General features: G+C 39.9%; 1 protein-coding gene across 2 annotated transcripts in view; it reads left to right on the forward strand.

The window, feature by feature from the left end:
- EFR3A (EFR3 homolog A) overlaps positions 1-27,924 on the forward strand; it is a 94,783-nt gene that overhangs the window by 55,380 nt on the left and 11,479 nt on the right. For both annotated transcript variants that reach the window (XM_042465512.1, XM_042465511.1), the window contains 14 exons: positions 1,173-1,322; positions 4,779-4,916; positions 5,650-5,728; positions 7,710-7,845; positions 11,336-11,500; positions 12,324-12,438; positions 14,647-14,698; positions 15,110-15,282; positions 18,556-18,631; positions 19,290-19,451; positions 21,052-21,183; positions 22,554-22,624; positions 24,436-24,563; positions 27,500-27,588. In XM_042465512.1, the coding sequence (XP_042321446.1) occupies positions 1,173-1,322; positions 4,779-4,916; positions 5,650-5,728; positions 7,710-7,845; positions 11,336-11,500; positions 12,324-12,438; positions 14,647-14,698; positions 15,110-15,282; positions 18,556-18,631; positions 19,290-19,451; positions 21,052-21,183; positions 22,554-22,624; positions 24,436-24,563; positions 27,500-27,588 (1,666 nt within the window). The remainder of the gene's footprint in view (positions 1-1,172; positions 1,323-4,778; positions 4,917-5,649; positions 5,729-7,709; positions 7,846-11,335; positions 11,501-12,323; positions 12,439-14,646; positions 14,699-15,109; positions 15,283-18,555; positions 18,632-19,289; positions 19,452-21,051; positions 21,184-22,553; positions 22,625-24,435; positions 24,564-27,499; positions 27,589-27,924) is intronic.

Consider the following 27,924-nt stretch of genomic DNA (forward strand, 5'->3'; position numbering starts at 1 on the left):
TGAAGGCACACATTACATGCACACACACAGGAGCAAAAGGGTGTCAATCTGCCAAAAAGGGGAAATGGGATGACAGCAGAGGACTCTTCTTTTCTAACCGGTTTAAAGAGCTGCTATGGCTGCTGGGGCTCTGCCCTTGGCCCAGTCCCCTCCCTTTCCCTCCGCTTGAAGGGACCTCCGTGGAGCTCCCTTAATGCCCAGGCTGCCAAGGAGGGGACTCTGCCCTTGGCCCATCAAGTTACATAGGTTTTATCCTATTTTCTTCAAACATATGCCAGCATATGAAGCCCCAGCGTTTTATAGGGGCTTGCCTTCTTTCCCTCCCAAGAGAATCTTCGGAGGGAAGACTTCGCAGTGAGGCTGAGAAGCACTTTCCCGGCCAGAGTCCCTAGGCTTACTGAAATCCCCCACCTCCCTTCCCCATAGAAATCAATCCAAAAACTGAGTTTAAAAGGAGCAGAGGAGAGCCCTTTGGGTCTGCATCTGAGAGAGATTTTAAACTCCGTTTTTGGATTCTTTCCTATGGGGAAAGAGGGGAGAGAGAGAGATGGCAGGACATCCCCATAGCCAAGCATCCTCTGCTCCCCCCAGATGAAGACCCATAGGGCTCACTGCTCTTTAAGCTCCGTTTTTGGATTCTTTCCTATGGGGAAAGAGGGGAGAGGGAGAGATGGCAGGACAACCCCATAGCCAAGCATCCTCTGCTCCCCCCAGATGAAGACCCATAGGGCTCACTGCTCTTTTAAAACTCCGTTTTTGGGTTGATTCCTATGGGGAAGGGAGGTGAGGGATTTCAGTAAGCCGAGGGACTCAGGAGAGGCGAGCTCCATGGCCCAAGCCTCCCTTTTCCCTCTTTCCTGGGGGCAGCGCCTCTCCCGAGCCGTCCAACCACTGAGTGGCGACGTCATCAGAAGACAGCCCACAAAACTTAATACAGCAAACCGTTCTGAGAACGGTTTCAAGAAAAAGGAATCGCAGTGCGGTAAACTGCCGTTCTGATCTCGTTCTGATCACGTTTTGATTTCTAATGCGGTAATATCTGTTCCAGGAACGTTTTCATCACGTGATGATATGGAACGTTCTCAGAACGCAGTGCGATAATCTCCAATGTCTAAAATACTGTATCCTGGCACTGCCATTTTCATGAAGCTTGCTTTGTTCATCTTCTACAGGATCCGCATTGCTGGAATCAGGGGCATTCAGGGAGTAGTCCGCAAGACCGTTAATGACGAACTCCAAGCAACCATATGGGAGCCGCAGCACATGGACAAAATAGTTCCTTCTCTACTGTTTAATATGCACAGGATTGAAGATGTTGACAAGTATGTACATGCAAGCTCATGCAATCATTTCCCCCACTCCCATGAACTGTTTAGTGATGTAATTATGGAGTTGATTTAATTTATTTAAGGATTTAATTGTGATTTAAATTCATAAACCGGTTTTATTTCAGCTACTGCCATTGCTTTTCCTTACTACCAGTGATGCTCTCTAAGTCTATACCAGCCTTCAAATAAATTGGATTACAATTCCCATAGGTGCCACAAGTTAGGTTGCTGGTTCAAGATGATCTCAGGTTCTGAGTTCTCCTGGCCTAAACCTGATCAAGGTGAATGAAGGGATTATACCTTTTCATCTACACAAGGATATCAGATAAGAAATATTTATTCTAACCTACTTGCTTCTAATTAGTAGTTGACAGAGAGCAGAGTGGAAGATGAGCCCTGACATCCCAATGACTATGAGAGGAAGAGGTAACTAACTAAATAAATGTATAGATTCCATGGAGAGGCAGCATATTCCACTGCTGAACCACTCTAACCATCAGAAATTTCTTCCTAATATTTAGATGGGCTTCCTTTTCCTGTAGCTTGAATCCATTGTTCCATGTCCTAGTCTCTGGAGCAGCAGAAAACAAGCTTGCTTCATCTTCATTATGGTATCCTTTCAAATATTTAACTTGATTGTCATATCACCTCTTAACCTTCACTTCCCCAAAGTAAACATACCCAACTCCCTAAGCTGCTTCTCATAGGCCATAGTTTCCAGAGCAATTATATACTGTAAATTACTGGTATGCCTTGCAAACAATAGAAAGCTGCTGCCCTAATAGCTGAGGTGAAAGTTTGCACACAGACTTTTCTTCCTGCTTACTGCTGAGCCTAGAAATACTGGAGAATTTGTATCCTTGTTTTTTCACCAGATGTCACATGAAAAAACTAGAGGCTTGGGGCCAGGCCCTGAGATCTGGCAACGCTACTCACAACCAGCAATGTACTCAATTTAAGAGAGAAAAATCCTTGCAAAGGTGAAAACTCAAGATCAACATAATATATGCCGTTGCCTTGCAGAGAAGGAAGAAAAGGTAGTTTCTCATTTAGTCCCAAATCAGCATACTAAATACTGCATAACAGTGTCTGTATGCACATGTAAACCAGCAATTGATTGATCATTCTGTAATAATTCACATTATGAACCTCTTAAATTTCTGTAATAGAGTGGTACATCCATTTTTAAAACAAATGATTCTTTAAAGAATAATGCAGCAGCATTACCTTGGGTGACAATATTCCACTCAAAAGACTAATGCATACCAATGTGGTGCACAGTCTACCCTTTGGATGCATATATGATGCAAAGCTTGAAAACAGCATTTATAGATTGTTGATCTGTTGTCCTCATACAGTGCAGGCAATAAGTTTCTCATCTGATTTTCCTTTTGGATATTGTGACTCTTTGCATATGGAGGCAGTGCTGAGTGAGGCTGCTTGAGGAGTGGGTGGAAAGCAGATGGTTCAGACAGATGGTCTCACGTAGGAGAAAACAGTATCTGCAACCCTGTAGTGGATGGATAAGAACACACTCCCAGTTTAAAAGAGAAGGATGCTATACAGTGTTGTATTGCTCTGGATAAAGCTGGTGTAATTAAATGTACTTGTCATAAATAAGCACCCTCATTCTCAAGAAGTATTAACAATGTGGCACATAACTGAAATGTCCAGTGTAGGAAATTACTGGTGTTGGATATTCTTTGGATTTGCGTCTGGAGTCTTTTTCACATTTACCTGATGATGTCAGGTATTGAACCTGGAACTTTGGGTTTGCAAAACATATGCCGTGCCACAGAGGGTGCATCTGCACTGTATAAATCATGCAGTTTGACGCCACTTTAACTGCCATGGTTACATTGTGCAGAATCCTGGGATTTGTAGTTTTGTGAAGCTTAGAGAATTGGATACATCTGGCCTGGGGAATAGACGTTTTAAAAGGTGACATGATAGCCATGTTTAAATATTTGAAAGAATGTCATATTGAGAATGGAGCAAGCTTGTTTTCTGCTGCTTCAGTGACCAAGACACAGTGGCTTCAAACTACAGGAAAAGAGATTCCACTTAAACTTTAGGAAGAATTTCCTGACAGTAAGACCAGCTCAACTGTGGAAGATGCTGCCTTGGAGAGTGATAGACTCTCCTCCTTTGGAGGTTTTTAAACAGAAGCTGGATAGCCATCTAAGAGTGCTTGGATGGTGTATTCCTGCATGGCAGGAAGTTAGACTGGATGGCCCTCATGGTCTCTTCCAACTCCATGATCCTATCCCAGTACCAAAGATTAAAAGAACTATTTTTTGGGATACAGCTCCAAGAGTTCCCTACTCAGCGTAGCTACCACTCATCCTGGCTGGAAGATTTTAAAAGTTGCAGTCTTTTGAAAAGTAACATTTTCAAACTGTACTTTCTTTTCTGGTGAAATTGACATCTAGGTTTTAATTTGTATCCTCACAATAGAAAAGAGAGAGATGCCTGTGTATTTTCTTCTGTGGGAGGAAATGTAGTTGAGGGAGTGGAGCTTGAGATTGTGGACACTGAAAATATTTGGCAGAGAGGGTGAAGCAACCCTTCAATCAATGATCTTCTGCTGAAGATCACAGCCCTGTTAAAACAAAAAGCCTTGTTATGAAACTTTGCTTCTGCCTACAATATTGAGTCTGAGTCAGATCATGTAGTTATACATACTTAGGCTTGCCTTCCCTTGTTGATGAGGGAGAAGCGCTTTAACCTGCATCCCCCATTATATAACCTCTAAATGACTGGCTGCCTACATGCTTCCTAAACGATTGACCTTACTTTGAAGGTTCACAGATTAAATATTGTAATTTTGGATAATAGCAGAGTGTTGAAGGCTTCTCTGGGTATTGGAAAGGCATAGTATTTTAAACTTCTTTTCAACGTTGGGGGCTTGTAATTATTATTTGTTTGGAAAGCCACAAGCCCTGAAAGGGTGCCAAATATTCTGATCTCTGTCATTACAAAATTGAAATTTAAAATCAATTTGTTTAAAATATAAAAAACCCAAAATGGCATTTTAATTTGCATTAATTTTGAAGATAGTCACTTGAGCATTATTTGCTCTCTCTGTACACACTACGCATTACAAATGGACAATATTTTCATGCTGGAAAGCTTTTCACATTCAGCTGAGAGTTAATTTAGTTGCATTCAGTGGGGCTTATTACTGAGCTAGATATAAATAAAACTATCTTCTCAGTCATCTCCTCGTGGTTGTAGAGGCAGTAAGGAGAACAAGGAGTCCCAAATTGCCACTATTTTGTATCAGTTTAGATAATTTTAAATAATGTTTTGGCTGAAATTTCACTCAAAAAATCTGTTCTGGGATTTCTGGGTGCTTCAGTGGTTACTTCTGGAGCACTGAGAGCAATGCCTTTCCCACCTTTATATATGGTGATGGTGTATGAATCTATTAATAAACCTTTGTTTCAGTCGTGGCTACCCCCCTTCATCACCATCAATACGAGAAAAAGAGGAGAATCCATCTGTGCTGGCTGAGAACTGTTTCAGAGAGTTGTTGGCTCGAGCAACCTATGGCAACATGAACCACGCTGTCCGACCAGTTTTTGCGTAAGGATAAATGTGTGCTTGTTAATTTAAGAAAACAGTAATAGATGCTACCAGGCTTAAAAACATTAAAAGGACCAGATTCTATATGATCTTGGAGACTATGCATGGTCAGCTCTGGTCAGTACTTGGATGGGAGACCCAGAAGGAAAACCAGATGCTATAGGCTATACTTCAGAGAAAGGAACTAGCAAAACCACCTCTTAGGCTTCCTTGCCTAAGAAAATTTTGTGAAATTCATGGAGTTGCCATAAGTTTAAAGGTGACTTGAAGGCACATACACACACACTAGGCCCTACACAGTCTCTTATTTGGGACTGCTTCACAAATCTTTTGGGACAGTCTTATTATCCCAGGAGGTCCTAAATATGTGCAATGTTTTGTATAAGTGTGTCAGGTGTTGGCTTGAACCAATACTTAGAGCTGATCCTCAGTCATGTCAATAGCTGTGCCAGAACTGTGTCAGATAGGATTGGGTTATAAGATAGCTTTGAAAAGTTATACTTTTATACTACTTTTAGAATCCTCAGCAAACATTCTGGCTGGGGCAGTCTGGAATTTGCTCAAAAAAGTACCTTTTCCATGTTCTAATGTACGTCTCACTGTCATACTTCTAAGAAATTTCTTAATCAAGAAAAACTTACCAGATTAGGTTCCCTTTATTTGAAAAAAACTGAATGCGGGTTAATTAAAGTACGTATAATTTAATTTATTATCTTCTACTTTATTTTGTTAGACATTTAGACCATCACAGACTATGGGATCCCAATGAATTTGCCGTCTCCATTTTCAAAATCATCATGTATTCTATACAGGTAGATTTTGCTTTCTAACTTTTTAAAACAGCCTCACCCCATCCCCCCAAAAGTCAAAAAGGTATATTTGATGCATATGTGCCTATGGCCAATCAGTATTGTTTAAGGATGGAAGTTTGAATGAAATTCTTACCTGGTGTAATTAGATTTGTATCTGATTGCACAAAGGCACACTTACTACATCCGTTTTTCCTATACTGGAACCAAGGGCAACCCTATTGTTAGGAAGAATGAGGAAGTTGCTCCAGGTACCAGTGAAGCTGAGATGGAAGACTGAAATATGTGGGATCAGAGGGCTGCCCTGCACCCCCTAAAATATCCTTCTTTCTCCAGGAATGGTACAAAATGTTTCACAACGCTATTCTAGAAAATATAGGATTGAGTTGCCAGTCAAGCCCATTGGTTGAGGAGATAACTTATTCTCTACTTCAGGTAGTAGATTGTCTTGGGCAACTGCTGTCTTGGAGAGATGCCATGTTATCAAAATCAAGTTACAAACAGCAGTAAAAAATACTTAAAACATAATGATATTTTTAAAAAAAAACAACTATACCTCTCATTAAAAGCTTGATTTGCCACATACAGTAAAAACCAAAAGCTTCCTTATATAAAAAGGTTTTTACCTGCTGGCGGAAAGACAGCAAGGAGGGGACCAACCAGGCTGCCCAGGTTGGGAAGTTCCATAACTAACTATACAACTGGAATTTTAAATTAATATATATATGAGCCACTGTGGAGCTGCCCTTGATATGTGATCAAAAGCTTCAGCTGCTGCAAAAATATAGCAGCCTCTCTCTTAAATGGTGTGGGATGCCGCAAGCATGTTACACCTACTCAAAAGGATTTACAGTGTCTCCCAGTCTGCCTCTTGGCACAAAGGTTTTGGTTTTCAATCTTTAAAGCCCCCAGTGCCCAGAGTCCAGAATATAGGATGGATTGCCTCTTTCCCTGTCATCCTCCAGCCACTTTTAACACATTAATGACATTTAGGGAGCTCATGGTCTGCATGCCAGCTCCTCATGAAACCTCCTCATTTTTGTAAAATCATGCTGGTCAATTCTTCTGAAGCCTATAGCCTACACTTATGTCAAGCATTTCTAGCTGTACAGTCCTTGCTATTTAATTAAGCATAGGAAGAAATAGATTGATCTTGCTGCATGTTGCAGAAACCCTGATCAGAAGGGCAGGATGAAAAGGAGAGGAATCACTGTGTGTATCAGAAGTATATTTTTTGAACATCAACCTTTTGAGGGGGGGTAGGTCACAAAGGAAAAGAGAAAAGGATGTCTGAAATGGCCCTATACAGACAGGCCAAAATAAAGCTGCTTCAGGTCACTTTGGAGGTATGGTGTTTCAATGATGCATGTGTCCTAAGAGTCTGGAAGCTGCACCAAAGCTGCACTCCAGTCCTTAGGACTGGAATGTGGCTTTGGTGTGGCTTCTGGACTCTTAGGACGCATGTATCATTTAAATAGCTTAGGCGGGGTACAGACCGCCGCTTTGCGGCGGTCCGCCGCCGCCGCCATTTGCTCCGCGCGGGAGCCGCAGCAGCCAAACCGCGCGGCTCCCGCGCGGAGCAAAAAAGAAGCTCCATTTCGGAGCTTCTTCTTGCGGCGCCTCTATGACGTCGCGAGGCGCCTGGCGCGGACTCGTGAAGTCATAGGCGCCGCGACACGTCTGGACGCTGTGCGTCCAGTACGTAAAGATGGCGGCACCCATGTAGAAGGGGCGCCGCCATCTTGTACATATACAATACGTACTAGGGTTAGGGGGGTGCGGAAGCACCGCCCCTTCCTAACCCTAGTACGTATTGTATACGTACTAAATGGCGGTGTGTATCCCGCCATAGTTTCAAAGTGACTCGAAGCAGCTTTATTTTGGTCTGTCTGTATCAGGCCATAATTTGTGATTAAGAATCAGGTGCTTTTTTCATAGTAGCTTGCAATTGATAATGGGACCTAATAGGAATTTTTATTTCTAGGCACAGTATTCTCATCACGTGATACAGGAAATTTTGGCACATCTGGATGCTCGCAAACGAGATTTCCCCCGAGTCCGAGCAGGTATCATTCAGGCCCTTTTGCAAGCGGTTGCTATTGCTGCAAAGGGTTCCATAGGTGAGTATCATCCAGTTAAAAATTTCTGGGAAGGGCAGGATGTTATTTTCCCCCCAGCATCATCTATCACACAGAATGGAGCAAGTGTGACCTGGACTACTTAGGGCATCTGTCCCACTGTTGACATCCCCATATGTCCATGTAGAAACTGAAATCAGCTTATGCATTGTGACTGCTATGCATTCCAGATTTTTCTGGGAAAATCAGATGATTTGTCATATACACCCCAGGGCTTACACCTCTAGCATACATTGATATCTCTTTAATCTGTACTGGTTTTTAGAACAAATCAAGTCTGAACTCTCCATAGAAGCCAAGATGACTATACTGAGGCTGGCATACTTTGGACATACCATGAGATGATGTGGTCCATTGGAAAAGCCAAAAATGCTTGGTAAAGTGGAAAGGAATATAAAAAGAGGAAGACCACATTACAGATAGATTAATTTAAGCAAGGAAGCCATAGCCCTGAGTTTGCAAGACTTGAGCAGAGCAGTTGATGATTGTCTTAGAGGCCTCTCATTCAGAGAGTTGTCCTAAAGACGGCAAACAATATCCCAAAGCCTTTTTAAGTTCCATTACTAGGAAAAAGGCAGGCTAGAAATTAATAAAATTATTACCATCATCCAGAGGGGTAGCCATCTTGGTCTGTTACAGCAAAAACAACAGAGAGTTTTGTAGCCCCTTAAAGAATAACAAGCATTATTTTATGAACTATTGTTCATTTCTTCATATGTGTGAAGTATTGCTTAATACACATAAGCTACTGCCTACTGTGTAAACACTCATTGCTTTCCTCCAGGCATCTTGGAGGGCAATATACACATCATTAAAGAAGATAAATGAGAGCACTAGGGGCTACAAAGACAGCCTCAAGGGATGCATGCAGCTGCCGGACATCACTTTCCCCACTGTGCTGTGGAGTCTAAGGAACGGGGAGAACTGGTGTGGGTTTGGTTGATTTTCTGCCTCTTGAGACCCTCCTGGCATCTCATGGAGGGAAAACCCAAAAGTGGCCAGAAATCCTCTACTAGCTTTGAAAAGAAAACTTAAGTATTTTTGATATTAAAACAGTTCAAGGGGTTCTATAACCTGTTAAAAATGTGAACTTCCATTGTTGGAGGCTTCCCAGAGAGGCAACACCTCCCTTTCTTTCTTTCTTTCTTTCTTTCTCTCTCTCTCTCTCTCTCTCTCTCTTTCTATCTCTTTTCCTTTTGCTCTTTCCTTCCTTTTGGGCAGAAAGAAGTTCTATCTCCACATCAAAGTACAGACATGCTGGTGATAGGGCTGGTGCACTGAATTAATGAAAAGAATGCCACATGATGTCTCAAATAAGGAGGGAAGTAATGCTCAATTTGACTGTCTGAAATTTAGAATTTGCTTTCTTTTTACCCTCCAGACAAAATTATTATTTTTTTAAAAAAATCTTTTTTCAAAACACAGTTCAAATATATAAACTTCCATACAGTCACTACAATTGTCCATATAATTATCACATAACTCATGTCAATTATTTATCAATATGTAATCTAAACCCCATTCATCTACAAATTATCTCCTATCTACTCTGTTTCCATACCATCTATCACCTTCTATCACTTCCTCATCTTGAATACTTTTTCTATCACTTCCCATTCAGAAGCTTTCTAATCCCTGCTACCCTTATATCCTTCTTACACACTTCTCACCTATCCTTCTATCTTCTCTTTCCAGGGTTCTAGGGATCTTCATTTCTGTTTTATCTGCAGTGCTTCCGTTTTTTGTTTAAAATCAAATTTCATTATTAAATGGCTATCTCCCTAGCTGTAATTTGAAATTATTCGAAATTACTGTCTGTATTTAAAGTGATGTGATAATCCAAATATAGCAAAGCAATTTAATATTGGAAAAGGATACTCAGGCTCTTTTGCCATTGTTAGCATGGATCCCACCTATATTTTCATACACACCAGTGGTACCTGGAAGCTTCTATGTCAGTGAGATGGTGAAGCCACTCTGGACTTTGGTTTGAAATTTAATATAATTATCCGAGGTGCTGACCATATTTGGGAATACAGTCCAGCACTTGGGTCAGGGACTCTGGAAAGCTGCTATCAGTTATAATGGGCCATACTGATCTATATAAACAAATAGCCTCATTAGGTATATGTTAATATGTGCTCCAGAAAGGATCCAGCTAAATGGTAAAGCACAAGGTTTGATGCAGAAAGACTAGGCTCAGTTCTGTGCATCACAGAACTTGGAAATATTTATATTGATGGAGCTTTGAAATATTATTCTGGAGAAGACTAAGGGTGCATCTACACTTTAGAAATAATTCATTTGAACACCACTGTAAGTGCTGTTGATCCATCCTATGAAATCCTGGGATTTGTAGTTTTACAAGTTCTTTAGCCTTCTCTGCTAACGTTTGATGCTGCTTTATAAAAGTGAAAATTCCAGGAGTCTGTAGGATGGCAACATGCCAGTTAAAGGTGTGTCAAACTACACTATTTCCACAGTGTATACGCACAGTGCATCATATCACACATGAGATGTGATATGATAGCCATCTATAAATATCTGATGGACTCTCATGGAGTGAGCTTGTTTTCTGCTGCTCCAGACCTTGGAACACAAACCAGTGGATTCAGAGTACAAGAAAGGAGATTCCAACTAAATATTAGGAAGGACTTCTTGAAATTAAGAGCTATTGAACAGTAGAATATGCTGCATTGAAAGGTGGTAAACTTTCTTTGTTGGATTTCTTAAAATGATTGGATGAGCACCTTCCAAATCTGCTTTAACTGTGGATTCCTGCACTGGTAGGGAGTTGGATTGGATGACCCTTTGTTCTATTCCAGTTTTATGATTTTCCGAAACCCTTAGATGACATTACCAATCATTGTCAACAATGCTCTGACTCAATGGTTTTTTAAAAATAGTTTTTTCTATGTTCCTCTGATAATTTCAACGAAAAATAGGCCAGTGTGGGGTAGTGGTTGAATGTTGGACTACAGCTCTGGAGATCAGGGTTCAGTTCCCTGTTTGGTAATGGAAACCCAGTGAGTGACCATGGGTGAGTCACACACTCTCAGCCCCAGAAAACACCATATTAGGGGCACCATAAGCTGGAAACAAGTTGAAGGGAATCAACCACAAATCTTATTGAAAATCAACATAACCACTTTTTCTTTCTATTAGAAATATTTTTGGATTGCAATAAACTGCAAAATAGGTTCAGCAATTGCATGGCTTTTCAAAATATTGGACTAAAGCCCAGAGCAGATTCACTGACCCACTGCCATGGGGCCCCTTGGACACTATTTCACCCTTCTGTATTATTCCTTCAACTTTCAACATTGCCACAAGGGAATTAAATTAGAAATCACAGGATCTCTAGTAGTCCCCTGTTGACAGTTCACATGAGATTATTTTTCTTTTCTCTGCCTTAGATCATTATTTCTTTAAAACTCAAAATGTTCAAGTCCTTATTTTGATCTCCTCACAGGCCCAACAGTCTTAGAAGTCTTCAACACCTTGCTGAAGCACCTACGTTTCAGTGTTGATTTTGAATTAAGTGACCGGCGTAGCTCTGTAAGCAGTGCTAGCTTTAATGCAAGCACCAAGGAAAATGATGAGAGAATTGTCCAGAATGCTATTATTCAAACAATTGGTGAGTGATGTAATAATAATAATAATAATAATAATAATAATAATAATAATAATAATACATTTATATCTTGCCCCATCTGCACTCAGGCAATCGGGGCGGCTTACAGCATTAGTTATGTATCTTTTTCTGTATAATCAAATGTACAGCCTTTAAGGTCCCTTTACACTTCTGTTGGGATGGTTAGGGTGCATCTACACTGTAGGGATAATGCAGTTTGACACCATTTTAAATGCTATAGGTTATTTCTGATATATACTGTATCTAAACAGCAGATGTGTAAATGGCCGGCATATAACTCAAACTTATTTCTGTGTTGGGAGAATTAAAAAATATAGCCGTGTTAGTCTGTAGAATCAGTATGTAGAATCAGTATATAGAGATCTTGTAGCACCTTTGAGACTAACTGTATGGAAGAAGTTGGCAGCATGAGCTTTTGTAGACTTAAGTCTACTTTCTCAGATGCAATTGGAAGTGCATGGTCACCATAAGTCAGAAACAAATTGAAGGCACACGACAACAACCAACAAAAATAGTCATTTAATTGAAAATCACTGAAATCTTTAGAGGTGGCTGACTAGTTTACCAATAAATGAAAATGGAAAATGTTTCTTCAAAGATGAAAATAGAACAAGGCTGATCTTTGAAGTAATGGTATTAATAGCTAGATTTTTTTTTTAAACTGGGCAAATTTTGCATAGTTTTTGTTTTTTAAGTTGGCCAAATACATATCTATTAAACTATTTTGTTTTGGGTTTGGGGAGAAAGAGATGTGAAGAAGAATTATTCATTTATTTCTTTTCTTCATGTCTCCCGTTCTGTCTAGGATTCTTTGGAAGCAACCTGCCAGACTACCATCGGTCTGAAATTATGATGTTCATTATGGGGAAGGTACCTGTTTTAGGGGCAACTTCTCATAATCTGGACATCAGCCAGCTTGGGTGAGTTCAGTTTGTTCCACATAACATTACCAGTGTTCATTTTGTTTCTAATAAAATAGGAAGAAAAAAGGATGAGATCATGAATACTGTGGGGTCATTCCTACTTACGTTTTTGAGCTGAATTGACTTGGATCGCATGATCAATGTGATACCGAATCAAAGTTCACACTATATTTGCTACGATCAAAGCTGTCCATGGAAATTTAACCCTGTTGACATTCACATTACCATTTAAAATGGAGCCGAAATTTTCAATCGTTTTTGGTTTTTTTAAATTGCCAATCAAATTATGCACACCTTTGTTATACCAATGACGCAAGCCCAAAAAAGGCTGATAGCCTAGTGACTTTTGTAGACTTACAGTGGGCTCTTGATATCTGCTGGGGTTTGGTTCCGGTTCTCTGAGAGCCTTTAGGGCTGAAAGGCGGGGTATAAATACTGTAAATAAATAAATAAATTCTCCTGTGGATACCAAAATACATGGATGCTCAAGTCTCATTAAATACATGGCATAGTAAAATGATGTCTCTTATATAAAATAATTAAATCAAGATTAGCTTTTTGGAATTTATACACACAAACATATTCAAGCCATGAATGGTTGAATCTGTGGATACTGTGGATACGAAGGGCTGACTGTACTTGCAAAACTAAAATAAAAGACCCATTATTTCTATCACCCACATTTTACAACTCAGCAACCTGGATGCTATTTGCAGTCAGGTGTTCAAAATTTTTTTTAAAAGTTCCTCCTGAGGGACATTTTAATTAAAGAACAAGAGCATCCTTGTATGACAGGTTAAAAACAACATTTCTCTACTTTTTATGGTTGAATTTGGTGACCCATCAGGTCCCGTCCAATACAGTTCTGTTATGGTAAGCCTTCTGATCACTCATCTCATTAATTTTCCTCTGCAACAATCCACGAGGGAATTGTCCACATATGAAATGGAGCCTAGCAATCTTCAGCAGTTGACTGGAAGAGCTTCAGCTTTCTTTAAAAAGAAAATTCTGGCGAATGCTGCAAGGGTTGTCTGTTCTGGGCTTGCTTGATTCTATTGATTTAAGAGAAATGCCCCATCTTTCCCAGAAGAGTAGCACAGATGTATGCACTTCTGGAAAAGAAGTTGAATAATTCAGAGTTGTTTATCTTCATGCTGTGCTAATCAGTGTTTAGACGGGGAGACACTAAGGAAAAATATAGAAAATGTTAGGCTGATAGTTTATGGGATTGCTTATGTCCTAAGGATGTAAAATAAAAGTGCATGTGTGCACACACACACACACTCCAATTTGATAGTATTGTAAGCTTGGAGAGGTTTTGGTCTTCTCTACCAGGGATTTGAATCATATAAACTCCTAAGGTCATTTTTAATAGCCATCATGGCATCGCGGTTTGAGTGTTGGACTATGACTCTAGGAGAATAGGGTTTGATTCCCATGAAGCCCACAGGGTGACATTGGGCAAGTCACATGCTCTCAGCTTCAGGGGAAGGCGATAGCAAACCTCTTCTGAACAAATCTTACCAAGAAAAACCCATGATAGGTTTGCCTTACTGTAGTCCTAAATTGGAAATGACTTGAAGGCCCTCAACAACAAGAAAGTCATTTTGCCCCCTTGGCTAGCCTCCAGAAAATAGACCATCCTCCCAAGATGGTCTCTACTGGTTTGACTTGAGGCATTTGAACACGGATGCTCACCTAGTTCTCTTCATCCATTATCCTAAATTTACCTTCCTTTATTTTATTCCTTTCATGCATCAAACATTTACTTTACTAAAATTTTATAGCTGTGGTGCGATCAGCACTTTTAACTGATAGTGAAATCTGGTTCATTCAGTCGATTAGCAACATAAGACAAGCTGGTTCATTCTCAAAAATATTTTCTGAAATTCATTGTTAATACTCCCAGCACAAGAGCAGGATTTTAGGCTTGAGACATTCTGCTTTGTTTAATTAAAAGTGCATGAACCTCCTTTCCCTAAGGGGAAAGTAGCTAATCTTATTTTCAAGTTTTAAATACAATCTTGCATCAATTGTATTCCAGTTTAACCTCCTAAAGAATTCCAGTTAGTACTGTTGGGTAAATATGCTGATTATTTTATTAAAAAATAGGGGATATCAATCCTTTCTTCAGTAGAATCACTTAATGAGGATGTTATCAATCCACATTAATGCAGGATTTTGTTTTTATTTGCTTGCTTTTAGGGATTTGGGAACCAGGAGAATTCAGATTATGTTGCTGAGATCATTACTGATGGTAAGACATTTAGTAAAAGAAAGAACAGAGATTTTTGTTAGAGAAAATGTATATGGTAGTTGACAGAACAGCCATTTCTTCAAATGATAAGTACAAGAAAAGGTTGGTGCTGTTTCCCATAAGATGGTGGTTCAATGAATTTACTCTGGTTAGGAATGCTAATAGGATTCAGGCCAAAGGGTTGTACAAAATATTGCTTTCTGCACAAAGTATTTTTTATCAATACTGAGAGAATGCAGTGACCAGAAAGAAATCCATGCCCCCTCATCATAAAAATCTAATAATTTAGAAAACTATGTAGATCCTATTGAATTTTTTTTTGGTCCAGTTGTATAACAAGCTTTTGGTTGTGAAATTTGGTAGAAGCATGTATTGCTATGGTAGTTACTGTTTACTTTCTCTGCCAATCAGGTGACTACGGGATACAGTTCCAAGTCCATTTCTGCTGCTCTGCCTGCTCCTTTCCTTGATCCCTTGCTGTCTCCTTCACTCATGGATGACTCTGAACTAAGACAACTGGTCCTTGAAATACTGCATAACCTTATCGATCGACATGACAACAGAGCAAAACTCAGAGGAATAAGGTTAATCTTTTGCATTTGATGGGGCCTCTGCTGAGGCCTAAAGAAATTCTGATTCAGTGTAATACAGTCGGCCCTTCTTATACATGGATTCAAGCATCCATGGTTTGAAAATGTTCAAAAAAAGTATAAATTTCAAATATCAAGCCTTGATTTTCCATTTTTTATAAGGGACACCATTTTGCTATGTCAGTATATTTAATGGGACTTGAGTTTGGAGCCAAACCCCAACGTATAACAAGGGTCCACTGTATAGAGATTATATCAATGTAATATATGGATCCCTGTGGCAAATGCTGGAATAGGTAGCATGAACAATCTCTGCCCAAGCACCTCCTATTGTTGCTCTTTCTATGCCTTTTTTTTTACATCAAGCCCTGAGAAAAGAGAAAGTCAAGCTCTAAATATCTGGTTGCCATTTTCTGGCCTATGACACCCACTTTGGTGCTACACCAATTAAAGGAAATATGAAAAGCAAAATAAAATCTTAAGTGGACAGAAGAAAGTTCTTCTCTTATTGGAGAAACAAAGCAAGATAAAATGACACTAGATCTCATTGCTCTTAACTGAGACTTATGGAGGCCTCAACAGAGCAATGATTTAAGGTGCTTTTTGGAGAAATAATAGGGTATGGAGGAAGATGTCACTTATTTCTGGCCTGAAGAACTTTCTGGGATTTGGGTGGTACCTGTGGATAGAAAAAAAAAATCTAGGAAGACAGCACAAGACTTGTAAGGCACAGGATTCCCAAGTAGGAGTACCCTTAACAGGGTCAGAATTTATCCTGTTGTGGATTTGGGCATCTTCTTTTCTTTTTTCATCTCTGCTTCTTTGCTTCTCTCCTATCCACCCTCATAAAGGGTGTATGTTAAAAAAAATATTCCAGGTGCAGTCTGTAGTGATGGTTAGGAAAGACTGCTAGCTGGAGACCCTGGAAAGCTTCTGCCAGTCGATGGGAAGAGTCCTGGCCTAGATGGGACTAGAAACTCATGTTTGTAAAGGTGGAGATCTTCTGATTTCTGATGCAGATTTCTAGTTTTGGTCCAAACTGGATGCGTGGGAGAAGATTTGGGATCTTAACGTGGGTTCATCATCAGAGAGCCCATAGCCACACTCCAAAGGAGATCTCAAAAAATTCAGGCCACTGCGTGAATCCCTCAGCAACAAACCAGTTCTCACAGTTTTCAAGACTTGGGGTGGATCTTTTGTAAAACAAATTAATCTTAGTTGCCCATTAAAAGACCAAGCTACCCCAATATATCACAACAGTAATATATCACAACAATATGTTGGCCAGATAGTATGGGAAGGTGGATAGTAAGGGAAGGCTGTCATGAGACTGTATTTAACTCTAGTTCAGAACACTTCCACTTCTACATTACTTACTGAAAACTGACACCTAATTATGCATGGCAGACAATTCTAGTTTAACAAATGGTTTCTTGGCTGGGGTCAATTCATGGTACAAACTGGAGACAGTTATCTGCAACTTTGCCATGTTTCATTTTGTTAGAGAAGACCAAAATACAAGCTTGCAACAATTGAACTTGCTGGATGATTTTGTTCCCCAGCTGCATTGTGCTGAATGTTAAGTATCTCTTCCAAGTTGCTCTTGGTTTAATTAAGATGGTAATTATATTTTTTTTTGTGCAAAACAGGTTTGTCCAAACGTAATGGTATGCTTGTACTGAATTGTAATTTGTGCTTCCTTTTTTAAACTAGGTATGCATTATAATTAAAATGGAAATTACTTCATGGTCGCCTTGGTCGATGATCTCCGTCTGAGCATCGACAGGGGAAGCGTGTCCCTGCTGGTGCTCTTGGACATCTCAGCGACTTTCGATACCATACACCATGGTATCCTTCTGGGGCGTCTGGCAGAGGTGGGAATCGGGGGCACTGCGCTCCAGTGGTTCCGCTCCTACCTCTCCGGGAGGTCCCAGATGGTGCAGCTGGGAGACGTGTGCTCTGACGAGAGACCCCTTAAAATTGGGGTCCCTCAAGGAGCCATTCTGTCTCCCATGCTATTTAACATTTACATGAAACCGCTGGGAGAGATCATCCGGAGACATGGGGCGCGGGGTTATCAGTACGCTGATGACACCCAAATCATTTTCTCTATGTCTCCGACTGATGCAGTGACTGGGGATGGCGTCTCTCCTCTCGTGGCCTGTCTAGAGTCAGTAATGGGCTGGATGAGGGAAAACCGACTCAAACTGAATCCAGAGAAAACGGAGGTACTAGTGATAGGTTCTCCTGGTCCAGGAATGGCGGTGGTTCCACCTGTCCTGAACGGGGTCACGCTCCCTGTGAAGGACTCCGTGCGCAGTCTGGGGGTGCTTCTTGACTCGTCGCTTCACCTGACAGCTCAGGTGAATGCGACGGTCAAGAGCACCTGTTATCAGCTTCGGCTTATTCGCCAGCTGCGCCCATACCTGGCCCAGAGGGACCTAGAAACTGTTGTACATGCTCTGGTAACTTCGAGACTGGATTTCTGCAATGTACTCTACATGGGGCAACCCTTATACCAAACTCGGAAGCTGCAAATGGTGCAGAACATGGCAGCCCGGCTGGTCACTGGTGCTCCCAGGACCAGCCATATAACACCGGTTTTGAAAGACCTCCATTGGCTGCCCATCCGCTTCCGAGCTCAATATAAGGCGTTGGTAATCACCTATAAAGCCCTAAATGGCTTGGGCCCAGGATACCTAAAGGACCGCCTCTCCCCATATATTCCGCCTCGCACCCTCAGAACGTCTGGGCAGCAATTACTGAAGGTGCCTGGGGCTAGGTTAGCCTCCACCACACGGAGGACATTTTCCATGGCTGCCCCAGCCCTTTGGAATACGCTGCCCACTGAGCTCCGCTCGTCCACCACCCTGGCCCAATTCAGGAAGGACTTGAAAACCTTCCTGTTCCAACAGGCATTCCCCGAATAAAATCCTGTGGGCCTCCCTCCTCTTCCGTGGCCAAGAGGTTGGGCTATGGAGCTTTTGCTTGTTATTTTTTATAGGATTGTTGTATTTGTATTTTAATTCTTCTTGTCTTTGTGTTTTGTATGATTGTATTTTAATCCTTGTTGTAAGCTGCCCTGATTATAAGAAGAGCGGGATATAAATAAATTTTTTATTATTTTATTATTAGAAATGTCTAAATAGGTTGAATATGTTTAACAGTGGGCTTCCCACTCCCACCTCCTGAGAAGCATCTTGTTTTATAAATCATAATTATTAATGCTATTTTACAAAACTGACAGACTAATTTATTTTTCCCTAGAATAATACCTGATGTTTCAGATCTAAAGATAAAACGAGACAAAATTTCAAGGCAAGATGTGAATTTCATCAAAAAGGTAATAATGCTGTATTAATACCTCTTTGCTTCTAAGACAGAAGCCTTCTGCATTTCAGATGATGACTGTGTGAAAGCAAAGACAGAAAGAGCACAGTGTTTTTAATGCCATGATGTAATGAAAACTGTAACATTTGATTTGTGGTAGATTATTACTGTGTAGTTATCTAGAAAGTGATATGTGTATATACAATATAGATTTAATAAAAGCCTGTTATTTTTATGTCAACAGACATAACGTCTCCTTTCTTGAACCAAATAAATTGTTTCAGTGTAAAGCCTTAACCAATTACCTTGTGTGTGTGTGTTTTTAAAAATGATCCACAATTTCAATGGAAAAAAAAGACAGGACTGATGTTAAGGTGTGGTTCTCCTGAATGATATTGTGATGTCCAGTGGTTCTTCTGTTTGGGGTTGGACTCTCTCTGAAGAAGTAGGTTCATACCTCTGGACTTCTTCAAGATCTGTCATTGATATTTTATCCTTATTAACCTCTATGTATTCATTTGTAAAATTTCCATGGTGATTTTTTTATTATTTACAAAATGGCAAGAAATTAAATAAATAAAAAGGAATAATAATAAGTAATAATTAATAAATTTAATACATGACAATACACAATAAATAATAATATTTTTTATTCTTCCTTTTCTCTGCAGCATGGACAGCAATTGTATAGACATGTCTACTTGGGTTGTAAGGAGGAAGACAACATCCAAAAGAATTTTGAACTACTATACACCACTCTGGCTCTCATCACCATTGAATTAGCCAATGAAGAAGTAGTCATAGACCTGATCAGAGTGGCTATTGCATTGCAGGTAGGACTTTGGATGTGTTCGTTGGACCTTGATGTATCTAGGGTTGAGGTCTTGTCAGAAATTGGCTTATTAGCAGGGGGAAAGGAATGAATTGCATTCTTTACAAGCCAGATACTAACATTTTTGCTGGCTGCATAGGAATAATGAATTCTGTTGCATGTTTTAACATGTTCAGTTATGTGTTCCACCTCTGCCCTTGCTGCAGTTATTCTCCCAAATCAGCTTTCTTTGTTTGTTTTATACTTTCTTTCTCTTCTTAAATAAACAATGTAAATCACACAGGGACACATGTCGCTTATCTCATCAGCTACAATCACTCTGAAAGCACCAATAGTATAATTTCCCTATGGTGCTCTATAGGGTTTTAGTGTTAGACTGCTCTTACATGAGATTGTTTCATAGTTACAGTATTAGAATGTATTCTAATACTATAATTCCATGGAGAATTCTGGGAAAATTACTTTGGGGAGGCTTAATGGATCAGGCTTGTCTGTCACTGATTGGATAAGTCATGTGGATCCCCACATAACTTGCACTTCCTTTGTTTGTTTCACATAAAGAGAAAGGGAGAAAACATTTTAGAAAGAGAAAAATGTGCAGGGGGAACAGAGGGAATAGGTTGCATGTATGGTCTTTATTTTCATTGCTGGGAGAAGGAATTCAGTGAGAATCATTACTGACAGGATGTGCCATAAGAGATTGCTATTTCGGAAAAGGAATTAGTGCTGAATAAAATACAATGTGTTGCTTTGTAGTGCATTGCCTCCAAACTGTGAGTATATTGCTTATACACAGGCCTCAGGGATTGTATCCATGCTGCAAAACTGAATACAGAGGTATGAGATCCACCATCAGGTGCAAAACAGGGAGTTGGGGCAGCCACACATATAGTTCAGGGGGGAAAAGATCAGGTCTGAGCACATTCTGTTTCTGAAAATCTGTTTGTGTTATCAGAACTGAGTGCGTAGTCCTGTTGAATAAAAATCCACTCGTGGTTTGTCTCATGTTTTCTTCCTTCCAATAGTTGGTGGGGGTATTGGTATTGCTCTTGTTAAACAGTTGGAAGTAAGAAACCTTGTGTGTATTGCGAATGACTCAGAGATTTCCCAGTGGATCCACATGTACCTTTTCAGGAGATTCTGGCATATTGAATTGGTTTTGTACTGAAACGTCATTTGTAAATGAATTTTGTCCTGAAAAATCTGTTGCAGATGCATTATGAGCTAGACATGTTGTTGTTAAGTCCTGTTCAACTTCCCAAACACAGCCCCCCACCCCCAATAATTTGGTTGACATTACCATTTAAATATCTAATGTTTTTTGTGGATATGAATGGAAATATCTGTCCTTTACCCTCTATTTTCATTAATGGTTGTACATTTTCAGAGTCAGATCAATGATGTAGGCAATCTTTCACAATGGTTGCAAGGTTACACAACCTCTTTTGCAGCTCTTTTGAATAACCACTTGCACAATAAAATCCACAGAATAGTGATAACTGATTTTCACTATGCTATCATTACATTGGATTCAGGCCTCGATGTTTCCATACAGATAGAAAACACCATAACTGATGGTTGAACTTTTTGTTTAATTGAAGGACATTGCTATCCTTAATGAAGACAACTTGCCCATGTTTCATCGTTGTACCATCATGGCAGTAGTAGCTGCCTACCTCAATTTTCTAAGCCAGATGATTGCTGTTCCTGCTTTTTGCCAACATGTTAGCAAGGTACAGTATTGCTTTGGAATATCAAACATCTGTCTTGTATTAGTGGTAGGGATCGTTGAGAATTTTATTTCTCAATCATCACAATATTCATATCTGAAAGAAAGAAAAATTGACAGGTTTTCACATCCCTAGCTGATGCAAGAGGAGATCTACAGCTTAGTCTAAGATAAATGAAAATTGTGTGCAAATTTGATGGGCCCTGTTCACTGGAATCACTGGGGGAAGGTAATTTTAAGAAGGCTAGCAAACTGCTATGTGTATGTTCATCTATTCATTATCAATGGATTCTGCTTTAAATCAGAATTCAAAGTGAACATAGGGACTTCAGTTTGGATCAAATATCTATGGCTTTTTGGAACAAAAGAGAAAAAAAAATGGGTAACTTTAGTCCTTTATCTGACTTTTACTTTCTTAGGTGCCAGCTGTCTCTCTTAGCTGTCTTTCTAACAGACCAAGCTGAATATCTCACCAAACTATATATCCTATGATTCTGTGGGATACACTCATGACAGTTAAAGTGGTGTCAAACTGCTTTAATTCTGCAGTGTGGATATACCCTCAGAATACAGAGCTACCTAGGCTAATACTTAGTTTGATATTTACCTTTAACTTTTTGTACTTTGTTCAGAATTGTTTTATTTTTTGGAGGGGGGGGGATTGGTTACTGTTGGGTTCAAGAACAATATAACTTTAAGCCCAGGCATCATATGAAATTCTGTGGGTCTCACCTTCTAGTGTTCTAGTAGCACATGCCCCCCCAATATACATTGACCTGTAGAATTATTCCTGGAAAGAGATGGAAAATTTGACAGTAGGTACAGTATTTGACAGAGTGAACTGGTAAAACTAAGAGATAGCTGACACTACTTTAATTGCCATGGCTCCTGAGGTTTGCACTTTTTGTGGCACCAGAGTTCTCTGACAGAGAAGGCTAAGTAGCTCACAAAACTACAAGTCCCAGAATTCCATAGCATTGAGCCATGGCAGTTAAAGTGGTGTCAATCTGTATTAATTCTGCAATGCAGATACAGGATGTCACTATAGCATGCTTTGATACAATGAACCTATAGAGACTCCAGACAGTGAGGAAGTAGGTGGATCTTTCGGGCAATCTCAGGTTTGAAGGAGTGTGAAGTGCAAGTGAAGAAGGTTATCTGCCACAATAAACATACTTGCAGACTTATTTCTATGAATTGCTATAGACATTCCATCTGAACATGAAAAGGAAAGCTGCTCTTCCCCCTGAAAGATTATTCATGATTGTCCCACATTTATGTACTTGCACTGAAATACTCATTCTAATACAAAATAGAAATCATTGCAAGAGATAATTTTGCTGTATTCTGAAAACACCTTGTCTTGTTTTATAGGTCATTGAAACCAGAAATGTAGAAGCACCCTATTTTTTACCAGAAACCATTTTCAGAGAGAAGAAATGCAAGTATGTAAAATAATATTGTAAATAATACAATAATCTGCCATATGGATCAATGGTGGGAGGGTCCACAGAAGAAAGGCAGTTTCAGATTCAGGTAGAAGGGCTTATCATAAAAGGAAGGATAAACCTTTTACATGAATAAATATAAATTTTTGGTTTATTATTCTGTTTCTTCTGTTTATTTATATCCTCTTTACTCCCAGTACATAGATTTAAATGGTTTCTCCATTTAAAAGAGTCAGGTGACTGGCAAGACCTGTCCCTGGCTGAGAACTTGATGGACACCTGCCAGTCAGAGGACAGGATAGGTCCTAGACTAGAGGAACAATAGAATAGAATTATGGAGTTGGAAGAGACCACGATGGCCATCCAGTCCAACTTCCTATCATGCAGGAACTCACAATTAAAAAAAACACCCCACAGATGGTTATCCAACCTCTGTTTAAAAACCTCCAAAGAAGGAGACTCCACCACTCTATGAGGGAGTTTGTTCCACTGTTGAACAGCTCGTACTGTCAGGAAGTTCCTCCTAATTTTTTAGGTGGAATATCTTTTCCTGTAGCTTGAATCCATTGATCCATGTCCTAGAGAAAACTAGCTTGCTTCATCTTCAGTATGACACCCCTTCAAATATTTAAACACTGCTATCATATAGCCTTGAGCTTCTCTTCCCCAGGCTAAACATACCCAACTCCCCAAGCTTCTCTTCACAGGGGATAGTTTCCAGACCTTTCAGCAATTTGGTCACCCTCCTCTGGACAAATGGGGTTCTTTAGCACTGTACATTTATAGTGTGATGGTTCCACTTTTTCTCCCATGGTCCCATCCTCCTGAATGCTGGGATTATCAGCCAGATAGTAAAAGTGCCTTATCAGACTGTAAACGCCAGAATTCCATACAATGCCACCATGACAAAGTAGAATACTAGTGCTGTAACTATGTAGTATGAAAGGCCCCACCATTCAACCAGTTAAAGAGCAGCTGCTTCTGCTTTTTATGTTTGGTAATGTTGGTAATGTCAGGCTTTCAAGACATTGAACTGCAACTCTCATCTACCCTGGGCAGCAGAGGGATTACTGGGAATTACAGTTCAACAACTGGAGGGTTGCACAATTTATACCTTAGCTGGACTTAGTATATTAGTCATCAGTTAGATAGGAAGTAGCTGCAAATAGTAAAGGGAAGGGAATGTAGAGCTCTTCAGATATTGCTGGACTACATCTTTTATCAACCTTAGCCAGTATCACAGGGCTTTCTTGGCAAGATTTGTTCAGAGGGGTTTTGCCATTGCTTTCCTCTGAGGCTGAGAGAATGTGACTTGCCCGAGCTCAGACAGTTGGTATCCATGGCCCAGGATGGATTTGAAGCCTGGTTTCCCTGAGTCTCAGTCCAACACTCCAGTCACTAGACCACAGTGGCTCTCAAGTTACTAAGTAGCTGTCAACATTAAAACAATGGAAGAGAATGTAGAACGCTTCAAATGTTGCTGGATTACAGTTCCCATCAGCCTTGGCTGGAATACCTAATGATGAAAATGGTCAAAAGTTGAAGTCTAGTAACACCTGGAAGGCCATGCATTCCCCACCCCAATGCATTTATTCTCATGGGAAGAGAATAACAACATGGTATCTTAAGTATTTAAAAAAATAAAAACAATGCTGATTTGCAATCAGTTGAATAGAAGGAACAAAATTTAATAGCAGTTTCTACTTTTAAGTCATTTACAATAATTTGTATTCCCTCTTGTGCTATTATTTTATTATGCTTATAGACGTGATGATTAGAAATTAATAATCATGAATTGTGTTTTGAAGCCTACCCAAGTCCCTGGGGAAAGATGAAACAAACTTGTTTTTCCTGAGCAACCAAATGGCAGAATCACTGGGTGGCAGTGGCTACTGTGTGGAACGACTCTCAGTCCCATATGTACCTCTTGTGACAGGTAAGCACCTGGTGGCTCACATGTTTGTTTGTTCATTTGTTTAAAAATTGGTCAAATGATTTAATTATTGTTTTTTGGGATTGCGAACCATACAAAAATAATTAACATCTGAGAATTCTAACACAGAGGAGTACCCAATTTCAGAGTTTGTGGAGACATATTGAATCTGCTCACATACGTTTTAAAAACTATCCACATGGGTTACTGAGATAGTGACACTATTGCTTTCACAAATATTGTTTCATGCACAGTTATTTTTTTAAAAATATATTTTGTATAAAATTACTTTCAGGCTATGTGTATGAGGTGTACACTTAAATGAATTTCATTTTTAGTCTTGGGTCCCATCTCATTATGTCTACGCAAATATTCCAAAATGTGAAAAAATTCAAAATCCAAAATACTTCTAGTCCCAAGCATTTTGGATAAGGGAGACTCAACTTGTACCAGTAATATTTTCAGACTGTAATTCGCCTGAACTGAAACCATGGAGCATGAAGCATTTGTATCCCACCCTTCAGCCAAAAAAAAAGCTCCCACAGTGGTTTACAGAAGTTTAATTTGACAATTCTCTTCCCTCAGGCTTACAGTCTAAAAGACATGAAACACGAGGAAAAGGGGATGGCAGTGCAGAGACAAGGTTAAGTCCATCAAATGCTGGCTGCTGTTCTGTCCCTCAAAAGCCATAGCAGTGGCACTTCGGATGGAGGGTGGGCTTTTCCTCAGTCAGTGGAATCAAGGCAGGATGGTGCTATGACTGACTGATGCTCTCTCCCTCAAAGCCCAGAGCAATGGCTGTTGGTATAGGGTGAGAAGGGGGGAAAGTAGAGTTTTTGGAAACCCTATTCAAAATGAATGATGATTATACCCTAGAAGTAGCACTCAGATGCTTTAAATTCTGGTACAGTCCACCCACCCCAATACCTTGCCATCCGTGAATGTAAGCATCCAGAGATGACTCCATCCCATTCACCTTAATTGTGGTGCATGCTTGTAGCTATGCTGTTATGGCTACATAAATGGCATGCCACCATTAAGACCAGCAACGTTTGAGGTCCTGAGGTTTTGGGTATCCATGGGGACATAGGTCTGGAACAGAACCCCCGCAGATACAAAAGGCCACCTGTATCTAACAAAGGTTTTCTTTGCAGCTACTAGCCACTTTGCAGCTACTAGGGGTTTTTTTTGTTTGTTTGGGGGGGGTCCTATCTTGCAGGGGGGAAACGCTCCTTTTCTCATCTACCCCTTGGCTTTGCCACACAATATCATGCATTCCAAATGCAGTCAAATAGGTGGCAAAAAACGTGACATCCAATACCCTTCTTCAGTCATCCAGTTCTCCTAATCCTGGCAAAATGTTTATGACTTTCATGACTATCCTTTCTTTCTAATTTCCTGATTAGTATGTCACCCTAAATGTTTTGTTTCCACTCTTGTGTATCTCTTGATATTTAGCTCTGTTCCCATCTGGCAAAAAGCCTCATAAATGCAGGCGCAAATCAAAAGGTAAATTTGAACCATAGCTGCTTCTCCTCTTTATAGCATTTCCCTGTTGTGGTTAGGATTCATAGGCATCCTGGTAAGCATTTTGTGCATAGATAGCTAAACACGTAGTGCTAGTGTTGTTTTCTTCTTAATTTTTCCTAATCCTTGTATTGTTGTGAGTTGTGAAGCTACTTGGTGAGTGTCTTTGAACTGGAATTAACGGGTTGAAATGTATCTCACCAGTATTCTGGTTTGCCAATGGGCACAATGAAGATACTATTTTTGTACTTACATTACACAGTATACCTACTACAGCCAGCAGTTGCATCAAGCAGGGGAGCTCTGTTCCACTAGTGATTGGAACACAGCAGAATTATGTATTTTGATTCCTCTCACCAGTGATTTCTGGTACAACAATCAGAAGCAAGGCCTCTGTTGCAACTCCCCATCACACCATAGATTGCTGGTGGAAGGGCTGGAAATATCTTTCTGGGTCTTAATCACCAACAGAACAAACCTCCATTGCTGGTTGTTAAGGTAGATTTGCAACCATGACAATAGTGCCACAATCATGAACATGGAACACAGCTGAACACAGAGCAGTTACAGATCTGTAACTTTAAGTTACAGTGGTACCCCGGGATACGAAATCACCGCGTTACGAAATTTCCGGGATACGAAAAAATTAAATAGGAAAAAACTGTTTCGGGTTACTTTTTTTTTTTCCGGCTTACGAAAAAAAATTTGGTGCTTTTCGGCGCTTTTCCGCACGAAATCGCGGCTTTCAGCGCTAGCGGCTATGGCTTTTTCGGGTTGCGAAATCTTTCGGGTTACGAACGGCGCCGCGGAACGAATTATATTCGTAACCCGGGGTACCACTGTACTTGGTGCTGAACGGCAAGATGTAAATCTTTTGCATAAGTAAATGTATTACTCTTATCAGAGCACTTGGTGTATGCTAGGTGGGCCTGTGTTGGCCCTTTTCCAGTGGAATTGCCATTCACATTGACAACTGTAATCCTGGTTCAAATCTAATAAGTTCATTAGGTCGTCTCTGGCAAGTTGTGGGGGGACAGGGATGTCTAACAACATGTCTCTATTTGACATCACTGCTTATTGTATCGACAAATGATAAAGAATAAAGAATACACTTAATGACTTAATAATAAAATGATATACTTAAAGACTTGACTATTTTCTCTTCTAAATCATTTGGAAGAATTAAATCAAGGCTGTACCAAAGAATCCTTGTGCACTGGTAGTTAATAGTTGTTGTGTAGTAGTTATTTCTGAGAAGTAATATTTAAAATCAAGAATACAATAAAGTCCATGATGCTTTTGTGATAAAATGGAAAGGAAAACAATGATAAGTAATGAAAATTTTACTTGACTTCCTTCAAAAAAAAAGTGTGAGTGTGTGTGATGGAGTTCTTGTTGCTCTTTTTGTCCAGATGAAGACAGACTGTCCAGGAGGAAGAGTATTGTGGATACTTTGTCAATTCAGGTAGACATTCTGCCTGGCTGTAATCAGGAAGAAAAGGTATGTAGATTCCTCAGTAGTGGAAGCAAGAGTGTCATGTTTGCATTATGTTTTGTAATGGTTTCCAATCTTTCCACTTTTAATAAGCTTTTCTTCCCTACCATAAGTGTCAATTCAAGAATCTCGGTATATGTAACCTCACACTGTACATTGTTGATATTTCTGGGTCATACTTTTAATATAGTCCACACAACCACTTGTTCTACACAATGGTCAGGTGCCTTATTGGTACTCATGTGAAATAACAGTGTATCATCCTAAAAGACATTCAGTACTCCATTGTGATTTCTGTTGGTAAAGAAAAGTGATAGTGGTGGGAAGAAGGTAGCCCCCCCC

The sequence above is a fragment of the Sceloporus undulatus genome, chromosome 4 (genome assembly GCF_019175285.1).
Source record: "Sceloporus undulatus isolate JIND9_A2432 ecotype Alabama chromosome 4, SceUnd_v1.1, whole genome shotgun sequence".
Taxonomy (NCBI): Eukaryota; Metazoa; Chordata; class Lepidosauria; order Squamata; family Phrynosomatidae; genus Sceloporus; species Sceloporus undulatus.